Source organism: Anopheles coluzzii, chromosome 2 (genome assembly GCF_943734685.1).
Source record: "Anopheles coluzzii chromosome 2, AcolN3, whole genome shotgun sequence".
NCBI classification, from domain to species: domain Eukaryota; kingdom Metazoa; phylum Arthropoda; class Insecta; order Diptera; family Culicidae; genus Anopheles; species Anopheles coluzzii.
Genome location: NC_064670.1, coordinates 72,515,385 through 72,536,669, shown reverse-complemented (window position 1 = coordinate 72,536,669; position 21,285 = coordinate 72,515,385). Strand labels below are relative to the sequence as shown.

Here is a 21,285-nt window from a genome sequence, read left to right as displayed (position 1 = left end):
AAAATTTGGTTTGCAAGTTCAAAACAAAAAACCTGTTAAAAAAATGTTTTTTTTGTGTTTCTAAAATGAAATTCAACTATTATTCTTATAAAACTTATAAAACCTTTAAAACAAGTTATAAAAACACTTTCGAAAAATCCGAAAAAATAACATCTATAGTTTTGAAAGACAATGAGATCTAACGGTATGAAAAATGCATGCAGCGAAGCTTGAAAATATCGACAAACATTTTTTTTTTAAATCCATCCACCCTTTTTTATTTTTTCAATAAACAATAAAATTCTTCAAAGGCCACGGCTACAAGCTTCCCACAAAAGATAACAAGCAGAGGGCTAAATAAAGCATACCAACTCACAGACAATATAAATGTTTGTTGACTACTAACCCAATCGATGAATACTTTTTAATTGAATCGTACAGAATAATAAAGTTTTTTAATTGAAACAACATACGTCATTGGTTACAAAAAGCACAGAAAGGGAAACCAGCCTCATGTTCCATCCTAAGTATCTCGGACCACTAGTTTTTGTCTAGCACTTGAGAAACTTATCTGAGATCGCAACATATTCAACCCTTTTCAGAAACGTAAACGCTTCAGCTTTTCACTGTTTGTAGTCCGACAATCGAAATGACATGCGTGTAGCTACCATTTTCTAGTCTGCTTCTTTTTCAAGCTCTTTTTATGCGATGAACAAACATCGACATCCAACGGTTAACCTAACACGATGGACAAGAATTTCGACCAGCAATTTAACCACCATCTTGCTATCCACGACGTAAAGCACCATCATACGCACTTCCGAGAATCTCACGGAAAAGGACGAGATCTGATAAAACTTTTAACCGAAACCGACTGCAAACGGGTTGAATGGAGTTTCCTGCATGTGGATTTTGTGTGGTTTCTGGGTGGATGAAGACATTAAGATCTCAAGCTTGGAAAACCGAAAACTCCTACCGTAAACACACCCAACCTACACGATAGAATAATTCGCTGCAAAACATAAATATTTAGGTTCCACCGATCAAGGAGAAAAAATGACACGCAACCTGTATCTTTTAGACAGCTCTACAAAAGATGTGGTTTATTTAAAAACGAATAAAAGAAAACTTAGTATCACGTGCTAACATTGCATAAAACATGACGAAACAATGTGGAAAGAAAAAGTTTGATTTTGTCCAATTTCTCTTCCTCGTTTTTGAGGACCACGTTAAATGGGAAACATCTGCAAGAGGCGGTAGTAATCATAAAGCTGCCGTGCCCTTACTTATACATATAAACGAAAACAGTCCTATACAGATTTAGAGTCCATTGACTTTTAGAATAAAGCATAGTTATGTGGTTGTTATGCGTAAATGCGTAGCAGGAAAAATGTTGATTTCGTTGCTGTCAGATTCGTGAACATAAAAAAACGATTTAATTAGCGACTGTTTCTAAATAAAGCGTTGGTTAACTTGAGCATTAAACCGTCAGAACATTGGTTCCCTTGCATAGAACAATATTTCGATGTGATAATGTCACTTTTTGCACCGTTTTTGAGCCCATGGTAACAATGTTAAGATGTTATTGAATATTTTTACAACTTTTAGTAAACATTTGACGTCAAACTGCAATACTGAAGCCTACCTGAACCTTATTCAATCGTAACAATTGAAACCCTAAAGTTGATCCGTTTGCTTCATGGAGTTTGGTCTTTCGTTTTTATCTTCACTTATAAAAATGATTAGAATTTATTTACCAACAGTTTTTAATTTTATATTCATCATTGACTATTCAATAAGTACACAATGAATTAAAATCAAGTTCTAAAATAATACGCGCAAAAAAATAACAACAAAGAAAAGGACCTGCAAAATAAAGACATACGTAAATATTTGAGAACGCAAATATTTAGTTACGATTGAGTTCAGATAACCATCAGCATTTTAGTTTAACTACTAAAAGTCAAGTCAAATGTTTGCTTGTAATTAAATAATGTTCAAAATATGTATGCCTATATATAATGCCTATATAATATATATTAGACTCGAAAAAGGTGTATTAACTACATGTTTAATAAATATGTGAACAAAATAATGCTTCCGTTGTTTTATGTCATACAGACAGGTAACAAAAAAAACTCAATCAGTTTGCTCAATTTCTAGTTAGCGAGAATGAACCAAATAATAGACTGATGATAAATTACTTATTTGCTAGATGGTAAAAACGAAATTCATGTTAGATGAGCATGTCCGTTGTCGCACTTCTACAAACTAATCAGTGAAAGGTGATTACATTAACATTAGTAATTCGGTTACTTGATTTGCTTTTTTCTAGGAGATAGTTCATCAGGCAAACCGTATTATATGTTCATTTGCTTTTCACTGTTCTTGCACAAATTGATCCCACCAGCAGTTTCATTACTGCACTCTCCGGTCCTTTATTGTGGGGTAGTGCTATTTTTCTTCACATTAGACTATATGAGGGCAGGATTTGGGATTGTTAGTTATGGGATTAGACCCGAATCAATAAAGCTGTAGTCCTTTTGTGACAATTGGTACCTTTTCCAGAAGGTTGTTTGAACGAAGCATATAAATATGTTCACAACACAACTACTGTAGTTTTAGTTATACTTCCCCCTACGGGGATGTATGAGAAATTAACAATATGCAGCAAACTATATTGCAAAACCTATTAATATTATGAAAATGGTCCAGCAAACTTAGATCTGAAAAAGCTATTTTTAGTTATAGAACGTGCGTTGTTCTGATAACGAACGAAAACAAAGCTCCAGAATGTACCTTTCCGAGAATCATTTGTGGGATCATGGGCAAATTTCGAGTGGCTATACTGATGCTGTCACTTGCTATGTCCTCGTTAGATATTGGAAACTGTTGACGCATTCAACAATTATCCAACATGCATACCTTCTTGACTAATACTTCGTATTTAGTGGATAATGCTTCAAGATTACAATGATTAGGATGTTCATTTTTGGAATTGTTTGTCACGTATTTGGTTTCTCAAAAAGCTCTTCAAATTTAGTCATGATCCAACGAATCCTATGGTATAGCAAATTCAAGGTTTGGTATACTGACTGTTGTTACTACCATTTCTTTTTATCTGTATCTGTTTTATCATTTATATTTATAACTTTTGCATTTCTTATTCTATGGCACTGCAAGCGTTGTCGGCCAAGGCCTGCCTGTACTACTAGTGGGCTTAACTATCAGTGACTTATAATTAGACAATTATTGCATTTAACTTTGATTTTGATGATACTTTGAATTGTACGGCACATCCCATTCAATGGCATGTTAACCATAAAATTACAACAAGATTAATGCAAAACAATCTACAATATATTGTAATAACAAATGAGTAAATCAAGAGACAAATCATAGAGCATTAATTCCAATTACCAAATGGTAGACGATGAGCTACTGCGTTCTATATTATATTATATGCGTCCTACCTATATTATAAAAACTTTTATTTTAAAAAATAAATGTTTTATAAATGTTCTTGTCATAAATTAATGAACGATAATAAACACGGAATTTGAATTATCGAACATGGAATGAACATGGAATCGAATTATTCCTGGATGTCTTTGTACATAAAAACAGACAATACAGACTTTGTGTATATAAAAAAACCGGTCTAAACTTATATTCTCCTATCTTTCCAACTTATTCCTCATTAAATCTAAAAGCATTTGCTCGTTTATAACAATAAAACAATAAAAAACTAATTCAACGAACGAAAGCAATACAGAGGAGTGTTTGCTCTGGGTAGGTATAATGTTACTCGATAGTTGTTTTTCATTTGTTACCTCTCCTAACCATAGCATAACTCTTCATTTCGGACCATGCACAAGTCATGAAACAAAACCTAATAAAAATAGCACACATTTTTGCAGGTGCGATACAGTTTCGACTGACAAACAACGTATACAATAGGGTGTATTTGTATCGCTTGCACAATATGTGTGGTTTATGTAGTTTGTTTGCCATGATACCTACGTTATTTATTATTGCTATTATTTTATCACCTGTGTTTCGTATGTGTCTGGTGATAAAGCCAGTCTTTTGACAATACACATTATTAATTATTTATTTAGTTTATTACTACAGTCCTGTGGTATTGTAACACTCACTTTATTAAATAATACACTGAATTAAACAAATATCTGACTTATCCGTAAGAATTAGTAATCATGGATTAGTTATTAGAATTAGTTTGTTCGTAGTCATGCGTTCCGTATAATCACTGCCCATAAACAAATACCTAACGTGACCTTTTTCTACCAAATAATCCTTCAATTTGCGTCATGATCACAAACATTCTGCATCATCCGAATTTTATCTCGCAGCCAACGGGGCTAATGATTGAACGGTGTAGACAGCGGGAAGTATGCCATCGATTGCCGAACACTTGCTTCCACTCAACAATCAGCTCACTTTCACTCAGCATTGGCGAGAAGATGCTTGTTTGTAAAATCACTTTAGCCTCAGTAAGTAAGCTTTGGCACGAAAAAGAATTCGTCGAAAAAACTGCCGAATCTCGTCGTAGCGATACCGTAGGCCGAGGTCATGATTTGTTAACGAAACGTGACGAATGTTGTCAGTTTGTCGTTGGAGGGAAAGCCTCATGAATATTGAAGAAAAAAACTTTCAACATCATGCCATAACTTCTGGCAGTATAAATATGCTTTTTGTTTGGATCGTGTTTTGAGTTAATGGGCTCTACCATTAAATTGAGTTTTTGTCAATAAAAAATACTTCGAACGATTAAGTTTTCATCACCCTGTTGCTGCTCAATTACCAAGGACATTGACTTAAATTAGGAAGCACAGAGTTCGACGTTTACTGTGTATGAAGGATTTTCTTTATTGTATTGCACTGTATATTTTAATCGTATTGTTAATTTGATTTATACAACAACTACAAAATAAAGCTTTCGTCATGCTTTATCTGCATCACCAAGGAATTTGAGGAATGTAAACAAAATCGAATAGCACTGATAATTATATTTGATAGGACCTTATTTAACGAACCTGATTAGAAGGTAAATCTGATTTTATGAAATAAAGAAAAAAATATTTCAAAGAGCATCTTCAAAAGAGAACATCGATCGTTTATGCACCGTGTCCATAATATTATAACATTCAACACATCAGCCTCGTCCGATTGCTCAACTGAGAAGGTCAAGAACTTCACCCCAAATAAACATCTACGAAGGAACCCAAAGAAAGAAAATTGAATAATTAGATTGTGTGACTACAACAAGTAGATTAAAGTTCGCTTTCCTTTGGCCCGTCTGTGGGCTACTCAGACGAGAGTGGTCACTTTAACGCAAAGACAAAGAAACTTCTCCATGATGGCTTATACAGCTTAGCCGACCATTTTCTGGAAGTACTTCAACTAAAGCATCAATTTAAGCTGTTCGTTATCATTTTGCATTACTCGCACGTCCATCAGAGAACAGTTTAGGACAAAAGCATCAAGTATAGACGAAAAGCAATTGAAGAGTTTTGACGAACAGTGATACCTTACACAATAAACTCAATCCATGTCAATGATGAGGTTTGTCTCAACTAAAACTACAATTTAATCTTTTCACTATCAATATTATGTAAAAAAGCTTTGGTTCTATTGTTTCCAAACTTATTGCGTTTGATTAACTTTAGGCAAAATGTATTTAAAAGAATTTGTTGTGGATTTGTCACCGATAGCCACTAGTGGTAATCGTATAATCAAACCGGTTATTTGGACAAATAAGAATAGTAAATGCATAAAACATTAGTTTCAACCAAATTATGTGTACATCCGTTTAAGAATTTTGAAAAAAAAAACAGCACACAAGCATCAACAGCCATTCAGGAGCAAAAATCATGTTGCATTAAAACCCTTAGTATTCGACAATTATTGGGTTCAAGTTACTACCATTCATGATTTTTTTACATTTGATTGTGACACTTAAACCCATAATTAGCCTTTTGCCACAAGAAATACAACAAATAAATTGCGCAAACTTGTTACCTGGTGATTCTAGATTTTTTCGGTAATAATTTATTCAATAATTTGGTAATAATTGAATTATTGAATGTTACATATTTTTAATTTTATATTACCATTTATCAAACCTCGTCGTTTTTGTAGCAGCACTTTTCTACAAAAATCGCCGTTAGCAAAAAAACACCATTCATCTTAAATTATCAGTTTGCTACTGTTTATCACTCTATTCGGATTCCCTCACACATTTTTAGGGAATCCGTTTATTTGAGATGAGTAACTAGGATAATTCTGTTCATTAGCAATTTGTATTGTAAACATACTATCATCCCAAAGTCTAAAACTAAGCGTACATTTATACTTGCTTCATATTGACCAAAATGTTGCATAACGAGTTTTATTTTATTATAATAATGTTTCCATTTTAAAAAATGGACAAAAAAATTACCTTATCCCCGTATCCGTTACGTAACGTTAAATGCATTAACAATAATCAATAACCCATGAGTCAGCAGACAAAATTTGACACATCTATTAGCCGAATTTTTACCGTGATGGTCAAAAAAGTGAAGCAACTTTGTTCAGAAAAGTGCGCGATCAAAGAACGGCACCCTACCACGTTGAAAACGGACATCTCCAACATCTTGGCACTATTAGACAACAATCGGAGCATGGTTTCGAACTGCTGACAACTGCATCGCTGCGTTCGCTTGGCTGGGTGGTCGGTGCAGCGAGCCAAACAGTCAACATGTACCTGGAGAACTTGAACATACATGTCAAGGAGCAGATATCACGTTCACTGGTTTCGAAGCTGTTGGCAATGCCCCACAATTCGAAGCGATCATTTGTGGAGATGAAGTGGCTGAATATTGATGTGGTATCCTAAATAGCGAACCGGCCCAACTTCCGCCAGCTGGTCCTCCCATCGAGAATGTCTGAACCAATTTGAAGCGTAAGATCTACACCAACAATTTAGTCGCGAAAACTGAGGAGGAGTTGATAAGGAGTCTCAAAACGAGGATAGAACTCATAACCATGTCTACACGCATGTCTTCGTTCGCCATGGCGAAATTTCCGAATAACTGCCGGAAGTCATAGATTTTTTAGCAGATAAGCTCGAATAACTGCCTTTCATGGGAAATTTACCGTATCTGTCTTAGTTTTATTTATCGACATCCAAAAAAAAGTCATTTTTTTAAGCAACCGTTGGGTCAAAGCAATGTTATTCATTTATTTACACATGCAAGCATACGAATTTGCTTCTATTTACATTTATTAAGGTACGCGAAAGAAAATCACGCTAACATAATCTTGAGATTTCGTAACTCCAAATCTACAGTAAAAGCAAACTACACACAAAGCAAACATCATATCTCACCCACCCCAACCAGCATCTTATCGCTCGGAAAAGATTGATGTAATTGGCGAACCACCGATCGGACGACCGAATGTAAACCTCGCAAGGTTTAGCAACAGTTCGTGGATAGATTACGATACATGTGAGCGGGTTGATGACCAATTGTATCACCTACTTCCCAACGGACTGACCAAAGTTGAGGGATTATGGATTGGCGTTCCTCACTTCCAACCTCTCGCCTCTGGCTCGACGACCACTTGTGGCCTTCGGGCGATTATTTGATAAAGGATACGGCTACAAAAGTCAATATCCGGCAAATGTTGGTTTTGGCACAGCTTTCGTACCGGAAAATGACGAAGCTTTTCCCATTTTTCACGCTCAGCTGGCGGAAAGAACGGCTTAATGGTCAGAGTTGGTAGGTGTACCCTGAACACGCCAACACCATATGTGGTTTGGGCCTATGTGTAGCTTTTTTGGGTGCCTTATTGTGAACCGTTCGACAGGATGTGTATCAATGGGAATCCGCTGAAAGAAAGAGCGATAAAATCCATCTCATCATCAAAAAGCATACAGGCGATACCACGCCTCAATGGCAACCAGTTGTTCTAGGCTTCAAGAAGTGTCCTCCATCTTTTCAGTGTTTTGTCATCTATCATGTTTCTGTTTATATTTTGTTAAGAATTATTATGCATTTCAAATAATGTATCCTCACTAGCGTATGTTAAATCATCTAACTTAATTTTTAATTGTAGCTACTGATTTTTTTATGATGAATGCATTTGAAGTAAATGAAAATGAGTTACATTTTTCACATTATACACTGTTATTACACTTTCTGTTCCTTGTGGAAAATAGCCGTGCTGAATGCTTGACGACAAGACTATGTTATGTTCTTCCCTTAGGAATTCATACGAGGGCAAGCAGTACAGAGGTGACAGTTTGTGACATACATTTTATTCCGTACTAGACCATCTGGTATTCAAACAGACCGACGTCAAAACCACACAATGATTCTTGTGTCATATGAATTGTATATCTGTTGCATACTGTATCCCAGCTCAAGATACAACAATTCGAAGTTCTTGAACTGTCACACGGTTCCATATTCGGTTCAGGAAATATAGTAAAAAAAAAAGAAATACATAAAGTGCTGTTTTTCTTACATAAGCTCAAACGCAAACAATGTTTGTCAGCAGAGGCATTCACGATGAATGAGAATAAAAATATCAGCAATGTAAACTTTATAACTGTTTACCTTCTCAGCTTTAACACCAATCCACCTTGCCGGATCCATTATTCCTGGTTTTGTCTACCCACATGTAGCTGGCTACATTGGTAGCATACGCCCGCTCATAAATCTGATTCGCTAGTAACGCGATACGTTCCCCACGAACATCTGTTGGTACGGAAGCTTTTCAATTCTTCGTACTAATAAATTCGGACGGCGTCAACAACATGATCGAAAATGACTTTCGCTGTAACACCTACTGTTCACCTTTTGGCAGTCCAATTCCACATCAATGAACCGATTGCACCAAGGATGTACAATTCTGGCTTAACGTAGTGCTTCCAACTTACTTTGAACTCTTATCAACCATAACGTGCTTCCACGTGTTTTATTCAACATTCTCAACATTATTACTTTCACAGCTCAAAAACAATATGCAAAGAACGAGTGTGTGCGGCAAAGTACACATAATTACTTGCTATGAATTCAATGCAACAATCAATAAATATCATTTCAATTTATGGTCTCATCTACCCACAACGTTCACTACCATATTTCGCAAAATAAGAATACAACATCCGTTTGTTTTATTTTCTCAATGTCAAACTACCTGCTACACTCATTTGCTTGGCTGGCTTTTCTAATAAAAATTCTCAAATATTTGCTTTGCTATATGCGAACACATCAGCACGGTTCGTGTAAAGTATTTGCCTGGATTCTATTTGCAAAGAGAGAATGCTTTTCTAATGTTTATTTTTTCTCTTTTTTAATCAACTCGAAGTACCGTGCGTGTGTGAGCATGTTTTCGCTCCGTGTATGCTCCTTTTATGCAAACCTATACATTTTGCCTTGAACCCCCTTTTAATTGACTCTCGTGTACCCGTTCGTTTTCCATGCAGAGGCAACACAGGTGATTGTACAATCTCAACCTAAACACGTCATGCGTAATAATCTGCAGCATAATTAACTCCGTTGGACAGCATTAACAAATAACTTATATTATATTTACTCACTCTACAGTCCTGTGAGCTAGATTAAATGTCAGCATTCTGCAAGCTTCCAATTACCAACGATCATATTTCGTTGCGAATGTCGCTGAGACGATTTTAATGTTTTGTTAGTTCTAGCTCTAATCTTTCTTTTGCATTGATGTACATATTTCATATCCATCGATATGGTTACGGGCTTTCCTGCTTTAAACTGAATTTTATCGTGGCTTAGGATAACCATTGCGGTGCAATGTAAAAACTACGAAAAGCGCAAGAATATAACAAAAATCACGTACGGCTGTATGGATCTATGTGTATCCGAACGTGATTTTATTTCAAGCCAGCAGTCTGAACAGTGTCATAAAATATTAACTTTTCCATCAACGAGTTTTCATCGTTTATTCAAAGAAACGATTGCCGCAGAGGTACACTTCCTGGCAGAGTGACTGTGTTTTCTAACGATTCGTTGGTTAACATACATATTTAATTAATCGTAATTATAAGTTAGCTTTTTCATCACCGATTTCACTCAAGTAATTTGCTAAAGTACTGCTTGCAGTTTGAAAGCTGCTTTGTTGATTGTGTTGTAGATTTAAAACAAGCGTCAGCAACAGAGCAATGTGACGAAATTTGCGAGGAATTTATCGCAGGAATTCGATCTTAAATCGCAACGCTTTGAGCTGTTACATCAATACAACAGTTTGAGCATCTCACACTGTTGCAGACAAGAAATTTAATCACCGTAATCACTCATTTTCCTGCCACCGACTACCGTTCCTCGATTGGTCCAGCAATAGCATGTAACCGATCCGCTTCATTTACTAAATAAGCTTTTTTTTAAGTCACGTGCCACAAAACTGTGGAAACCATGCCATAGTTCCAGTATGGAATCATTTGGTAATTAGCTATTCGTAGAACGATCGTTTTAAACAATGGTATTTTGCAACGACGAGAGTAAAAATAAAGAAAATTAATTAAAAAATTGATCGATTAGATCAACATTAGAACACGAGTGAATAAGAAGTCATTAACACCACATCAATGGACGCCTCATATGAGCAATTATGCGAACAAGACACTGAAGAGGGCGACTCAGTAACTTTATGGTAAGCATACGTGTTAAGCTTGAACGATTTGCGCCCTACAGCCAAACCTTTCCCCCACATTACCTGCACTGGATAAAATTTCACTCCGTCAGCAGCGTATAATGATGGCCACCGAAGGGCAAACCGCAGTGTACTCCAAAAATGATGAACGAGCTCGGGACCACTTCGAGCGTACTTGCTCCTGCCGTATGCTGGTCGATCGCTGCTGTGTAAAATCCCTTCGCAAACAGTGCGGTAACTCCAGTGGTATTAGCGGTAAAACTTATGCAAAACTATTCCCATAAGTACAACGTACAGATATGGTGCTTTGACCGAAATAAACTGAGCAAACGCGAGCATGCATTCAAATTTATTATCTCAATCAGTACTGTACTGTTTTCCACCGAAATTGTGCCCGCATGTTTTTAATACATTCAAAACACACTCTCATCCCAACCACCCGTCTGTGCACTGGCGTTCAACCCTATCGTTGGCACTCACAAAATATGTAAAACACTGCGGTGTCCAACCGGACCGCCAAACAAACACACAGTTTCTCACACACTCGCGCACAACATAGATAATATCGACCTGGAGAGAGGCATTCAACGGCCAATCTATTCAAGCTAATTTATTACACTCCAAAAGCTAGACACAGCACCAAACAACGTTTGAGAAAGCATGATATACAAAAATGTACGATACGCCGATACACCACTTTCTTACTATACGAATGGTTCGGTAAGGTACACCGTTTGCTGAACCTCTAGCACCCCTTTAAGGTTGGCTGCCGTAAACTTTGATTCGCGAAGAAACACACAATTCTGCTATCTTATGCTTCCGTAGCGTACACGCACGCAAAAAGGAGCAGAATATGTATAAATTCCTTCCGTGTGCTACCAACGACTCCGAAAGACTGAATGAATCCAGCGGACGTGCGGATCGTTTTATTTATCGAATGCGCTACGTCGTTTGAATCCGCTGTCGCTGGCATTCTCTCACAAACTCTCTTTGGCTCTCTGTCCGTTGTGTGATCTCACCGCCAAATCTCGCCAGTGGCTTGATACTGCCACCGGTTGGAATGTTTATGCAAACGAGTAAAGCGATAAAATTCAACGAAGCAACGTCGCCTCGCCTGCATTACTCGACGTGCGCCACTAGGCGTCTCCATCAGCTCCCTTGCTAATGGATCTGCGTTGAAGAAACATCTGTTTCCGTTATCAGGGAGAGTGTTTTCGTGCATATAAGAACGCTCAGCGCAAACATCTCTCACCTTTTCATCGTACGCTGGCTCTCGGGGCCACTCGTATCATTGAGCGAACAAAACGGAGACCACACATAGCGTTGCTATCCACCAGAAACCGAAATAATAATAGTAGCCCAACAAAAAAAAAATTTACATCCGAAGGATGAATGATAAAAAAAAAACGTTTTGTTTTGTGTGTGCAATAGAGATAGGACGAGAGAAACGGGCACTTGCACCCGACACAAACCATGCTTCCCGTCGGCTGTTTGTTTACTTTGCGTATCCGAAACAGTACCGGTCGGGAACTCGTGGCAATCGCCGGGAGCATCTTGTCGAGGAAACCTTCCGAGCAACTTTTTAATGGAACAACAATAATCGACGCGGTTACAGTCCCAATGCAGTGTTTTGCCTAATGCCACCCTTAACGATTCACTTGTAGCGGGTTGAAGAGCAAGTTTCAACCAATTTATCTCGATTGGTTTGTAAAACTTTAAAACCTATACTGAATCATGAATCAATCAATCACATATCAAACTGACCCTAATGGTTCATTACGGTAGCCCATTACTGTTTGGATATTTCAAATTGAAATTCAGACGTAAATGTTTGTTGATGATATTCATGGAGTTGAATGTAAACATAAAATAAAATTCACTTAAGATTGCATTCCGATGTTGAACACTAGACACTATAATTGCTGAACATGATTGAAGACATAACTCCTATAACATAAATATAATGGATATAATGGATTATTAGAACCAATTTGTTTCTAATTAGGCCGGTCGGAACAGTCGTCAACTCGAGCGACTTTAACAATAAGCCAGTCATAGGTTCAAGCCCAGAATGGACCTTGGCTACATACGTAGGACTTGACTATCCGGCTCTGAGCAAATCAATAATTAAAAACCAAGCTCATTAGTAGTTCAGGCAGACCTTCACCGATAACGTTTGGTGTGCCTAAGAAGGAAAAAAAGAAGAATTTGTTGGAGGCTATTTTACTTAACGTTAAGACAAGAGAAGTCATATGCCAAAAATATGCATGAAAATATGGAGCATTGTTCAGTCAAAGGATAATGTTCAAATATATATGCAAAACATTACACCATCTGGTTTGGTTAACCAAAAATGTTGGATTATATGCGGCGTGATTATAAAATTAGTGATTATAAAATGCAGTAATGTCTTTAAATTATCTTGCTTTATCAATCCGTTGTTGCTGAAGTGAATCATACTTTTAACGATCAACAGCTCAGGTAAATCGATTCTTCGGTGTAACGAAACACGTATTAGAATAAACGATATATAGAACATAAAAAAATAGCAAATGTTTTGTTTCACTTGTTCGTTTCCCAGGTCCTTGCACCTCCCTAAAAACATTTACATACCCTGTAATACAGAAGTTTCCTATATTTTTTTTTATTTCACCAATTTCTACTTTTTGCATTTTTGATTTACCAATTTAACATAAGGATGTTGCTTCAGCGCTTTTTAAAAGGCCCTGAAACATTTAGACTTTTAACGTCATTACTGTTTCACACGGTGAGTGCGACGCTCCAAACGCAACCAGCTTAATTTCAACCCAACATGTACGTAGCAGCATAGTGATTTTTTTATAATTTCGACTATTCTTTGACATAATTTTATGTAGGTAATGAGATTTAAGTCAACCTCAATGTTTCTTAGAACACGTTTCTTCTATCGGCAGATCGCTGCTATTCATGTGGGTAAAGTCTAAGTTTCTGCGAAATACGCTGTTTGTTCTTGATTCAAAATGAAAGAGTATTTCCGAGACCACCTTGAAATAAAATAAACTTTGTGTATTGTGTATTAATCGTTTAAAAACAACATTTTACCAGCTTTTTTAAAATTCGAGCAGTTGACACAGAACAATATTTTCGAGTACAAACTGTCCAACCCGACCGCCATCGATTTGACGTACAACTACGCCATGTGTCAATATTAATCAGTGAGCTGTCAAAATGGCTGCTTGATTCCTTCATGGACGTACCTTGCTAATTCGTTGTAAAAATATTTTTCTGCTTTTCTGCAAACTCGTGTGTTTAGAGATAACATTCATCAAATCCACCTCATTCCTACAGAAAACTAAGTTAACATCCAATTCGACTTCTTCAACATCTGCTATCAGTTCGCTTGTTCATTCGTTGTCATAACGTCACGTCATACAAGATTAACAGTGTTGATTGATTTGGTAGAGAAAGTGTTCAGTAAATAAACAATTTATCAACAAACTCTTTGCATCTTTAAAAATGGCGTCCCGGGAAGTGATGTAAGTTTAGTGAATAATCTCGATGCTGTGAATGTTTACAGAGGTCCATATTTACATGATTGTGCTCTTTCCAGCAGCATCGCGTCTGATGATAGCGACACCGAGGAGGACCAGAGCCCACATAACAAATTGTCGGAACAAAAGCATAACAGCAGCTCCCGTAAACACAAGAAACACAAGCGGCACAAAAAATCATCCAAATCCGAGAAAGGGGACAAGCAGCACAAACCGAAAAAACACAAAAAACATAAAAGGAAGCACCGCGGAGAGGAAGATGATCAAGAGAGTAGCTCCGAAGGCGAACATGCTAAAAACGGTGCTTCGGCGGAACCCCGTAAAGTAGAGCAAACGATTCGAGCAAAACAACCCATGGATGACGATGAGCATAGCGATGAGCGACATAAAAGAGCTGAACATGTTGCGCGCTCTAAGAACAACGGCAGCACCAAGGACATAGTGGAAAAGAGAAAGGGGCATATTTCAACCGATCCTGATAAACTGGTACAAATGTTGACGCAAAATCTGGAAAAGCGTAAAGAGGACGTAGTGTCGGTAGAAAGCGAAAGCGATGGTACCGCGGTAGAAGATGCTCCTAGTCCAGACGTTGCAGTCATTGAGGATGATGAGCTCAATCTGGAAGACTTAATGCGACAGAAAGCATTGCTACAAGCGCGCCTCGGTGAGTATGCAACCGATGAGGAAGATGACGGGCAAGGCAAAGTGTCAAGAGCCGAAATGAACTCCAGAGAACGGCCGGTTAAGAAAAAGAAGGTTGATACCAACGAAACGGTCATCACGATTGACGGTGACTCGACGCCGGATGATGACAAACTGCGGAAAAAGCCGTCGATTGTTACCAACCGCATGTCTCGAGGTAATAAAGAGGATGCTCATGCAGGACAAAGAGGGAACAACGCAGATGCCGACACCAAGAGAAGTAAAGACCAGCAAATACATCCGGCGGAGGCACGTGCCCGTCAAATTGAACGGGACCGCGATCGCGATCGTGAAACTAGAACCAGAGACGATCGCCGCAATCGAGAAGAGGATAATTATAAACGGCGTATGGCTGAGGAGCGATATGAACGGGAAAAGGCACGAGAACGAGACCGGGATCGAGAACGGGAACGGGACAGGGAACGGGCTCGAGCTCGTCAACGGGAGCGAGATCGTTCTCTGGAGAGACGACGTGATCGACGAGGATACTCTCCCCGTGATAGAAGTCGAGAAAGACGTTCGATTGAGCGCGATCGTGGCCGCCTTGGACCTATAAGCATGGGTTCGCGTGATCGCTTTCGCGGCCGTAGTAGGAGTAGAGATAGGGATATGCGAGGTGTTGGAACAAGGATGGACCGGGAAAGGGATCGCGAGCGATTTCGTGATAGAGACCGAGCTCGAGATTACGGTCGTGGCATGCAGCGAAATGGGCGCGATGGCCGTGCTGGTGGAAAGGGCCGTAAGCCAGATGACGATCGCTTTAAAGACTCGCTAAGTGAAGGATTAAAGCAACAAAAAGAGTCGAGCAGTGAAAGTGAAATCGCAGATATTGATATCGACGACGAGGAGGACGAAGAAAAGATTATTGAAAAAAGACGAAAAGAACGTGAAGCGCTGCTCAAGGTAAATATTGTTTTTTTTTTCTTCTGTACAGCTTATCTAGATATACATCTTTAATAATACTATATTTTCAGAAACTGGGTGTGTTGAATGAAGACAGTAATACGATGACGGAAGTGGAGCCTCCCGAGCTTAAACAGGTCAGTATGATTAGTACAGCTCCGTCATCCCTTAACGAGAGCCGTGAAACTACTAGCCAGCGCGCAGAGGATAACGACTGCGACGGAACAGACCAATCGCTCACCCCACCGATACCGAACGAGCGGAAAGCCCTGATGGATAAGGTAGAACGTAAGCCGAAAGAATCACCCGAACCACCGAAAGATCTGGACAGGCAGAGTAAGGAACCAAAAACTTCTGCGAAAGAAAATTCTAAACGTCCCGAATGGGACATGTTTGCCGAACAGGACATCGACTCGAATTTCGACTCACCTGGCACGGTTGTGGCAAACAAACAGGCGCACGAGAATCCGGCCCTCACGGACAACTGGGACGACGCGGAAGGCTACTATCGTGTACGCATCGGTGAAATCTTGGACAATCGGTATGTGGTCGCTAACTACACTGGACAAGGTGTGTTCAGTACGGTCGTGAAGGCGCGGGACCAAGCACGTGGTAACGCTTTTGTTGCCGTCAAAATCATTCGCAACAACGAGATCATGTAAGTAAAATTAATTTGCCTTGAATTAGATGTTGTTTTTGTTGTTTACTCAACAATATATTTAATATTACGTGCAATGCAGGCATAAAACGGGCTTGAGAGAACTGGAAATATTGAAGAAACTGAACGACGCTGATCCCAGCGATCGGTACCACTGTCTTCGCTTGTACAGACACTTTTTCCATAAGCAAGTACGTATAGATAACTAACAATATTGTTCGATTTTTATATATTTATATATTTTTTCTTCTCTCTCTTTCTCTCTCTCTCTCTTTCTCTCTCTCTCTCTTTCTCTCTCTCTCTTTCTCTCTCTCTCTCTCTCTCTCTCTCTCTCTCTCTTCGTATTACACCAAAAGCATCTGTGCATGGTTCTTGAGCCATTGTCAATGAACCTGCGCGAGGTATTGAAAAAGTATGGCAAAAATGTAGGCCTGCACATTAAAGCAGTGCGCAGCTATACTCAACAGTTACTTCTTGCTCTGAAATTGTTAAAAAAGACGGGAATTCTTCATGCCGACATTAAACCGGATAACATTTTGGTGAACGAAAACAACTTGGTGCTTAAGCTGTGTGATTTTGGATCGGCATCTTCGATCACAGATAACGAAATTACACCGTACTTGGTATCCCGTTTCTACCGTGCACCAGAAATTATTCTTGGCCTAACGTATGATTATGGTATCGACATGTGGTCGGCCGGCTGTTCGATCTATGAGCTGTACACGGGCAAGATACTGTTTAGTGGCCAGTCCAATAATCAAATGCTTAAATGTTTCATGGATCTGAAAGGCAAAATTCCAAACAAGCTGATTCGCAAAGGACAATTCAAGGATCAACATTTCGACCAGAATTGCAACTTTCTATCTCACGAGATAGATAAAATCACCGAAAGGGTAAGTGTCATGTAATCCAAGCTACAATATATGCTCATGATTGTAATTTCATATCTTCATCGGTAAGAATATTCTAGTATTATTTCATGTGTAACAGTGCTGTCTTGTTCTTAAAATTCTTTCAAAATTATTTATATCATTCCAAAAACATGTTTTTCGGTAAAATTTATATATTTATTTCAATGTTTATGTGATGTTCTTGTATAACATTCCCATTTCTTTGGGTAATATTTCATAGAAAACGGGAATGCTATGCGGCATTGCGGTAAAATTGCACTAATTTTGTACACTTTTTTTCTTGTCACTTATCTTAAACAATGCTAATAACTATGCTGATATTAACGTAAGCATTTGTATCGCTTGAATTCAATTAAAATGTTGCTTAATAGGATTATTTCATGATTACACATGTTACTGAGCCATTAAATATTTATTTCAGTGAATAATTATTTACCCTGTGAATTTTTACACTGATACACAAACGCATAAGAAATTCACATGCTTTATCATGTCGTTTTGGCTGCAAATTTATATGAAACTAGGCCAAATAGAATAAGTGTTTGAAACCAAATTATTAATTTAGAAAACGGATTTTTTTCTAGGTTTAAACAACACTTAAAATTGAAATTCATCGTTTTCCAACTGTTGTGAGAGTTTTTTTACTCGTAATGACGGCCTGGTTGCCCGTATCATTTATTAGAGTTACATTAATTACTTTTGTTTGTTAAAGTTCTATTCATTATTCTTGTGGAAATGCAATGAATGCATGAAATTTTTGATAGGTTTTCGGCAACACAGTAATTGTGGTATTTTATATTTTTTTAATTAAAACAAAATAATATAATTTTCGCTATGGCAAATTTCATCTATTTTATTCATCAAACCTCAAAATAATGTAGGTACATTGCAATACATGTTTAAATATTAATGTTTACAAGAACAGACTGGTCATTAATTATCTTTTCATTTTTTTTCATTTTCGTAAGTACGCCATGTACACACATGTAAACAAAATTAAATGAATTCACTTGAAAGAATCATCCAGATCCTAATGCTTCCACAATTTCGTATATTCAATTAAATGTTTAGACTTTGACTCATTTTTTCTCTTATATGTTTATGTAGGAAAAAGTCGTGGTAGTGTCAATGATCAAACCAACGAGGGATCTGCAACAGGAATTGATCGCTGGTCAAAATCTTCCCGACGACCAGATACGGAAAGTGTCCCAGCTGAAAGACTTATTAGACAAAGTGTTTGCCCTTGATCCTGCTAAAAGAATTTCATTGAATCATGCATTGGCTCATCCGTTCATTCAGGACAAGATCTGAATACTGCACTCACCTTGCCGCGGAATTATCTGTATGCAACGGAAGTTTTACCCTTCCAAGTAATGGTTCAACGCCGAATCAACGTCAGCTATACACATATTAACGATCCTTTTCTTACTTACACTTCACTGATAAATATTTCTACATCCGCACTCGCCCGTATGTTCTTCGATCGATGAAGGAAGCCCAACCCCATCATGCAATCATCATTCATTCGTAGGAGTTGAAGTGTGTGATTGTTATACTGAAGCCCATGATGAGAAATTGTAGCTACATTTTCTCTTGTTTTTCACGAAGAAAAAATAAGAGAGGTAAACAAATGAATGCAACTCATGTAGTATCTTTAATCAACCATTTATCTTATGCAACGGAGGTAGTAACAGATACAAAATAACCATCGTAAAACTATGACTTAACAGCAGTTCTTGGTTAAAAAAGGAAACAAACCACAGTTCCTTGTTTTTAAGATAACATCATTTGACTTGTGTTCTATGACCTATCAAAACACTTTGCAGAGTAAAGTATTAAATTATCATGATGCATGATTATGCTAAAATGTGTACAATTTCTATACAAAAACACGATGCAACTTTTTGTAAAGGATCTGTTCTTCTGATAGAAAAAAGTGGAAGAAATCAATTATTTAATTTAGTTTTGTTTTAAGTCATTCGTTTCAATTATTTTGAGTAAATAGCTGCTATTATTAAAACGATGGAAAATGTGAAAATGAGTTCGTTTAGAGCGAAGGCAAAACGTAGCGAGCAAGAGAACGCGATAATAAAACAAATCCTTTCTCATGGGGATAAAAACAAACTCTATCAAAAATAGAGAAATTCGATTAGCCTAAATTACAGTTTCATTTTTATCCAATCACAAATGATCTACTGTGAAACAGATTTAATTACATTGTTCTATCTTATTTCAGCATCTGATGTTGAGAATGAGTACATTTACTCAGTTGGACGACCTACTCAGTACGCGTCAAGCGATTAATTAAGGCTTGAAAGCAATCTGTGCCCTAATGGATTCCAGCCAGTATTTGACAAAAGTAAACATTTCACAATCAGACATATTTCAATTACATGCTGAATGGGTAATACTAATAATATTTTTAAATCATCCTCCACAAGATCCCCACGTCAAACAGAAGCATGCGTCCCGTCATGGATTAGGTCTCTTTTGGAATAATCCCACGGCACGCCCCTCACGGGAATTCGATGCTGTTAAGCTGTGCTTAAGAGGTAGTGAAGAATTATCCAATGTTTCGTTAATTATTTACACTTGTGCAAGTTAACTATTACCAACATACGTTAAGTCCTGTAGAACTCTAGTTATCGGATTGTCTTTCAATACTTCATGCATCTGATTTATTTATTCGTTTAATGAAAACAAAATCAAAGTTTGTTAATACTTTTCTTTGCTTAACAATTGTTCAACATTTTAAAGAAACACGTCTTGTCGCAGTGATGTTCTTATCAACATTTGGAACAGCTGAATGAAAGATGCAGGCATATTACAGATGATAGCTTCGAGCAATTATGTACAACGTATCGTTGTGAATCAGGTTGTTATGTGTTCGTACCCTTGAAACAATCGCGAGAAAAAGATACTTCTTGGTCTTTGTGCTTAGTCTCTTTTCAGTATGTACTGGTGGTTGCTACTGCTTGAAATCCAAGAGACGCCAGGGTTTTAAAGAAATGCTCTTCGTGCAAATGAAGAACGGTAAGTTCCACATTTCCATCTAACTAGTAAACTATCCGAATGTAAATGGCTCACTGTGCAGCTGGTGTGGTTTATGCAGAAACTGAAGGCTCAGAAATGTTGATATTTCTTCTGGATACTTGAATAAAGATGGCTCATATTCATATTGAGATTTTAAATGGCACAAACTGTGAGTCTTTTTAATGTATCTTTTAAGTTGTGAACGAAGTACCATGACAAATAAATAAGTCATACTCTTTAATCAAATTTATCTGCCTCTATTTTTGTCTTTAAAAAGAGAAATAACTCTATAATTACAAACATTTTTAAACTCGAAAGAACATTGGTTTATTGTTAAATTTGGTTGCACTTGAATTACATCTATTTAATGTTTACCATATATCACTTTCCAAATGCTTTAAATTTTTAAATCAAACAAATGTTTAAGTATATTGGCTAGTTAAGAGTTTGCATATACTCTATTGAACAATTATACGTATACTAAGTTGTTAATTGAGTGAATGGTTCCAACTCAATAATCTGTTTTAGATTTTTCTAGAGGAGTAAACTTAAAAAAATAATCAATAATTTGATACAGTGTTTAAACTTACTTACTTATCCGGTGCTACAACCGCTTTGTGCTTTGGTCTGCCTCAGGAGTGTCCGAAGCCGTCGACCGTTCTCGCGCCTTCGTCTGCCAATCTGTTATCCCGCCTATAATGGCTGGCGCCTCTTCGCCATCTTAAGACTTCAATGTTAGAGCAGTGTTTGAAATAAATGAGTACATTGTTTACATGATTAATAATAAAAGAACCCTTTATATTTTCTAATATGTACAATGCATAAACCATTCTAACAATGCATTATTCAATTTAAACTACATCAAAAATAAGTC

General features: G+C 37.4%; 2 protein-coding genes across 6 annotated transcripts in view; one reads left to right on the top strand and one right to left on the bottom strand.

Moving 5' to 3' along the window:
• Nucleotides 1–11,565, bottom strand: part of LOC120948034 (G-protein coupled receptor dmsr-1) — a 65,090-nt gene extending 53,525 nt beyond the window's left edge. For both annotated transcript variants that reach the window (XM_049610959.1, XM_040364002.2), the window contains exon 1: nt 10,738–11,565. The gene's annotated coding sequence lies outside the window, so the exon portion shown is untranslated. The remainder of the gene's footprint in view (nt 1–10,737) is intronic.
• Nucleotides 11,566–13,886: 2,321 nt separating this feature from the next.
• Nucleotides 13,887–20,657, top strand: LOC120948862 (serine/threonine-protein kinase PRP4 homolog). Of its 4 annotated transcripts, XR_005750993.2 has the most exons (8): nt 13,887–14,189; nt 14,264–15,809; nt 15,881–16,467; nt 16,550–16,658; nt 16,824–17,360; nt 18,486–19,000; nt 19,615–19,737; nt 19,820–20,657. XR_005750993.2 is itself a non-coding variant. In XM_040365657.2 (6 exons), the coding sequence occupies exons 1-6, from the start codon at nt 14,170–14,172 to the stop codon at nt 18,687–18,689; spliced, it is 3,000 nt and encodes a 999-aa protein (XP_040221591.2). In that variant the 5' UTR covers nt 13,887–14,169; the 3' UTR covers nt 18,690–19,537. The 4 variants fall into 4 exon arrangements, 2 of the variants coding, with proteins under 2 accessions (XP_040221591.2, XP_040221590.2); XR_005750994.2 differs by lacking the exons at nt 19,615–19,737; nt 19,820–20,657 and having other exon boundaries at nt 18,486–18,748; nt 18,871–19,537; XM_040365657.2 differs by lacking the exons at nt 19,615–19,737; nt 19,820–20,657 and having other exon boundaries at nt 14,267–15,809; nt 18,486–19,537.
• Nucleotides 20,658–21,285: the final 628 nt, after the last annotated feature.

What these genes read in the sequence shown, in the direction of transcription:
- LOC120948862 (XM_040365656.2), top strand. Translation starts at nt 14,170, where the DNA reads ATGGCGTCCCGGGAAGTGAT. An exon ending in AACGTGAAGCGCTGCTCAAG is followed by an intron (nt 15,810 to 15,880) that starts GTAAATATTGTT and finishes CTATATTTTCAG; the next exon opens with AAACTGGGTGTGTTGAATGA. An exon ending in GACACTTTTTCCATAAGCAA is followed by an intron (nt 16,659 to 16,823) that starts GTACGTATAGAT and finishes TTACACCAAAAG; the next exon opens with CATCTGTGCATGGTTCTTGA.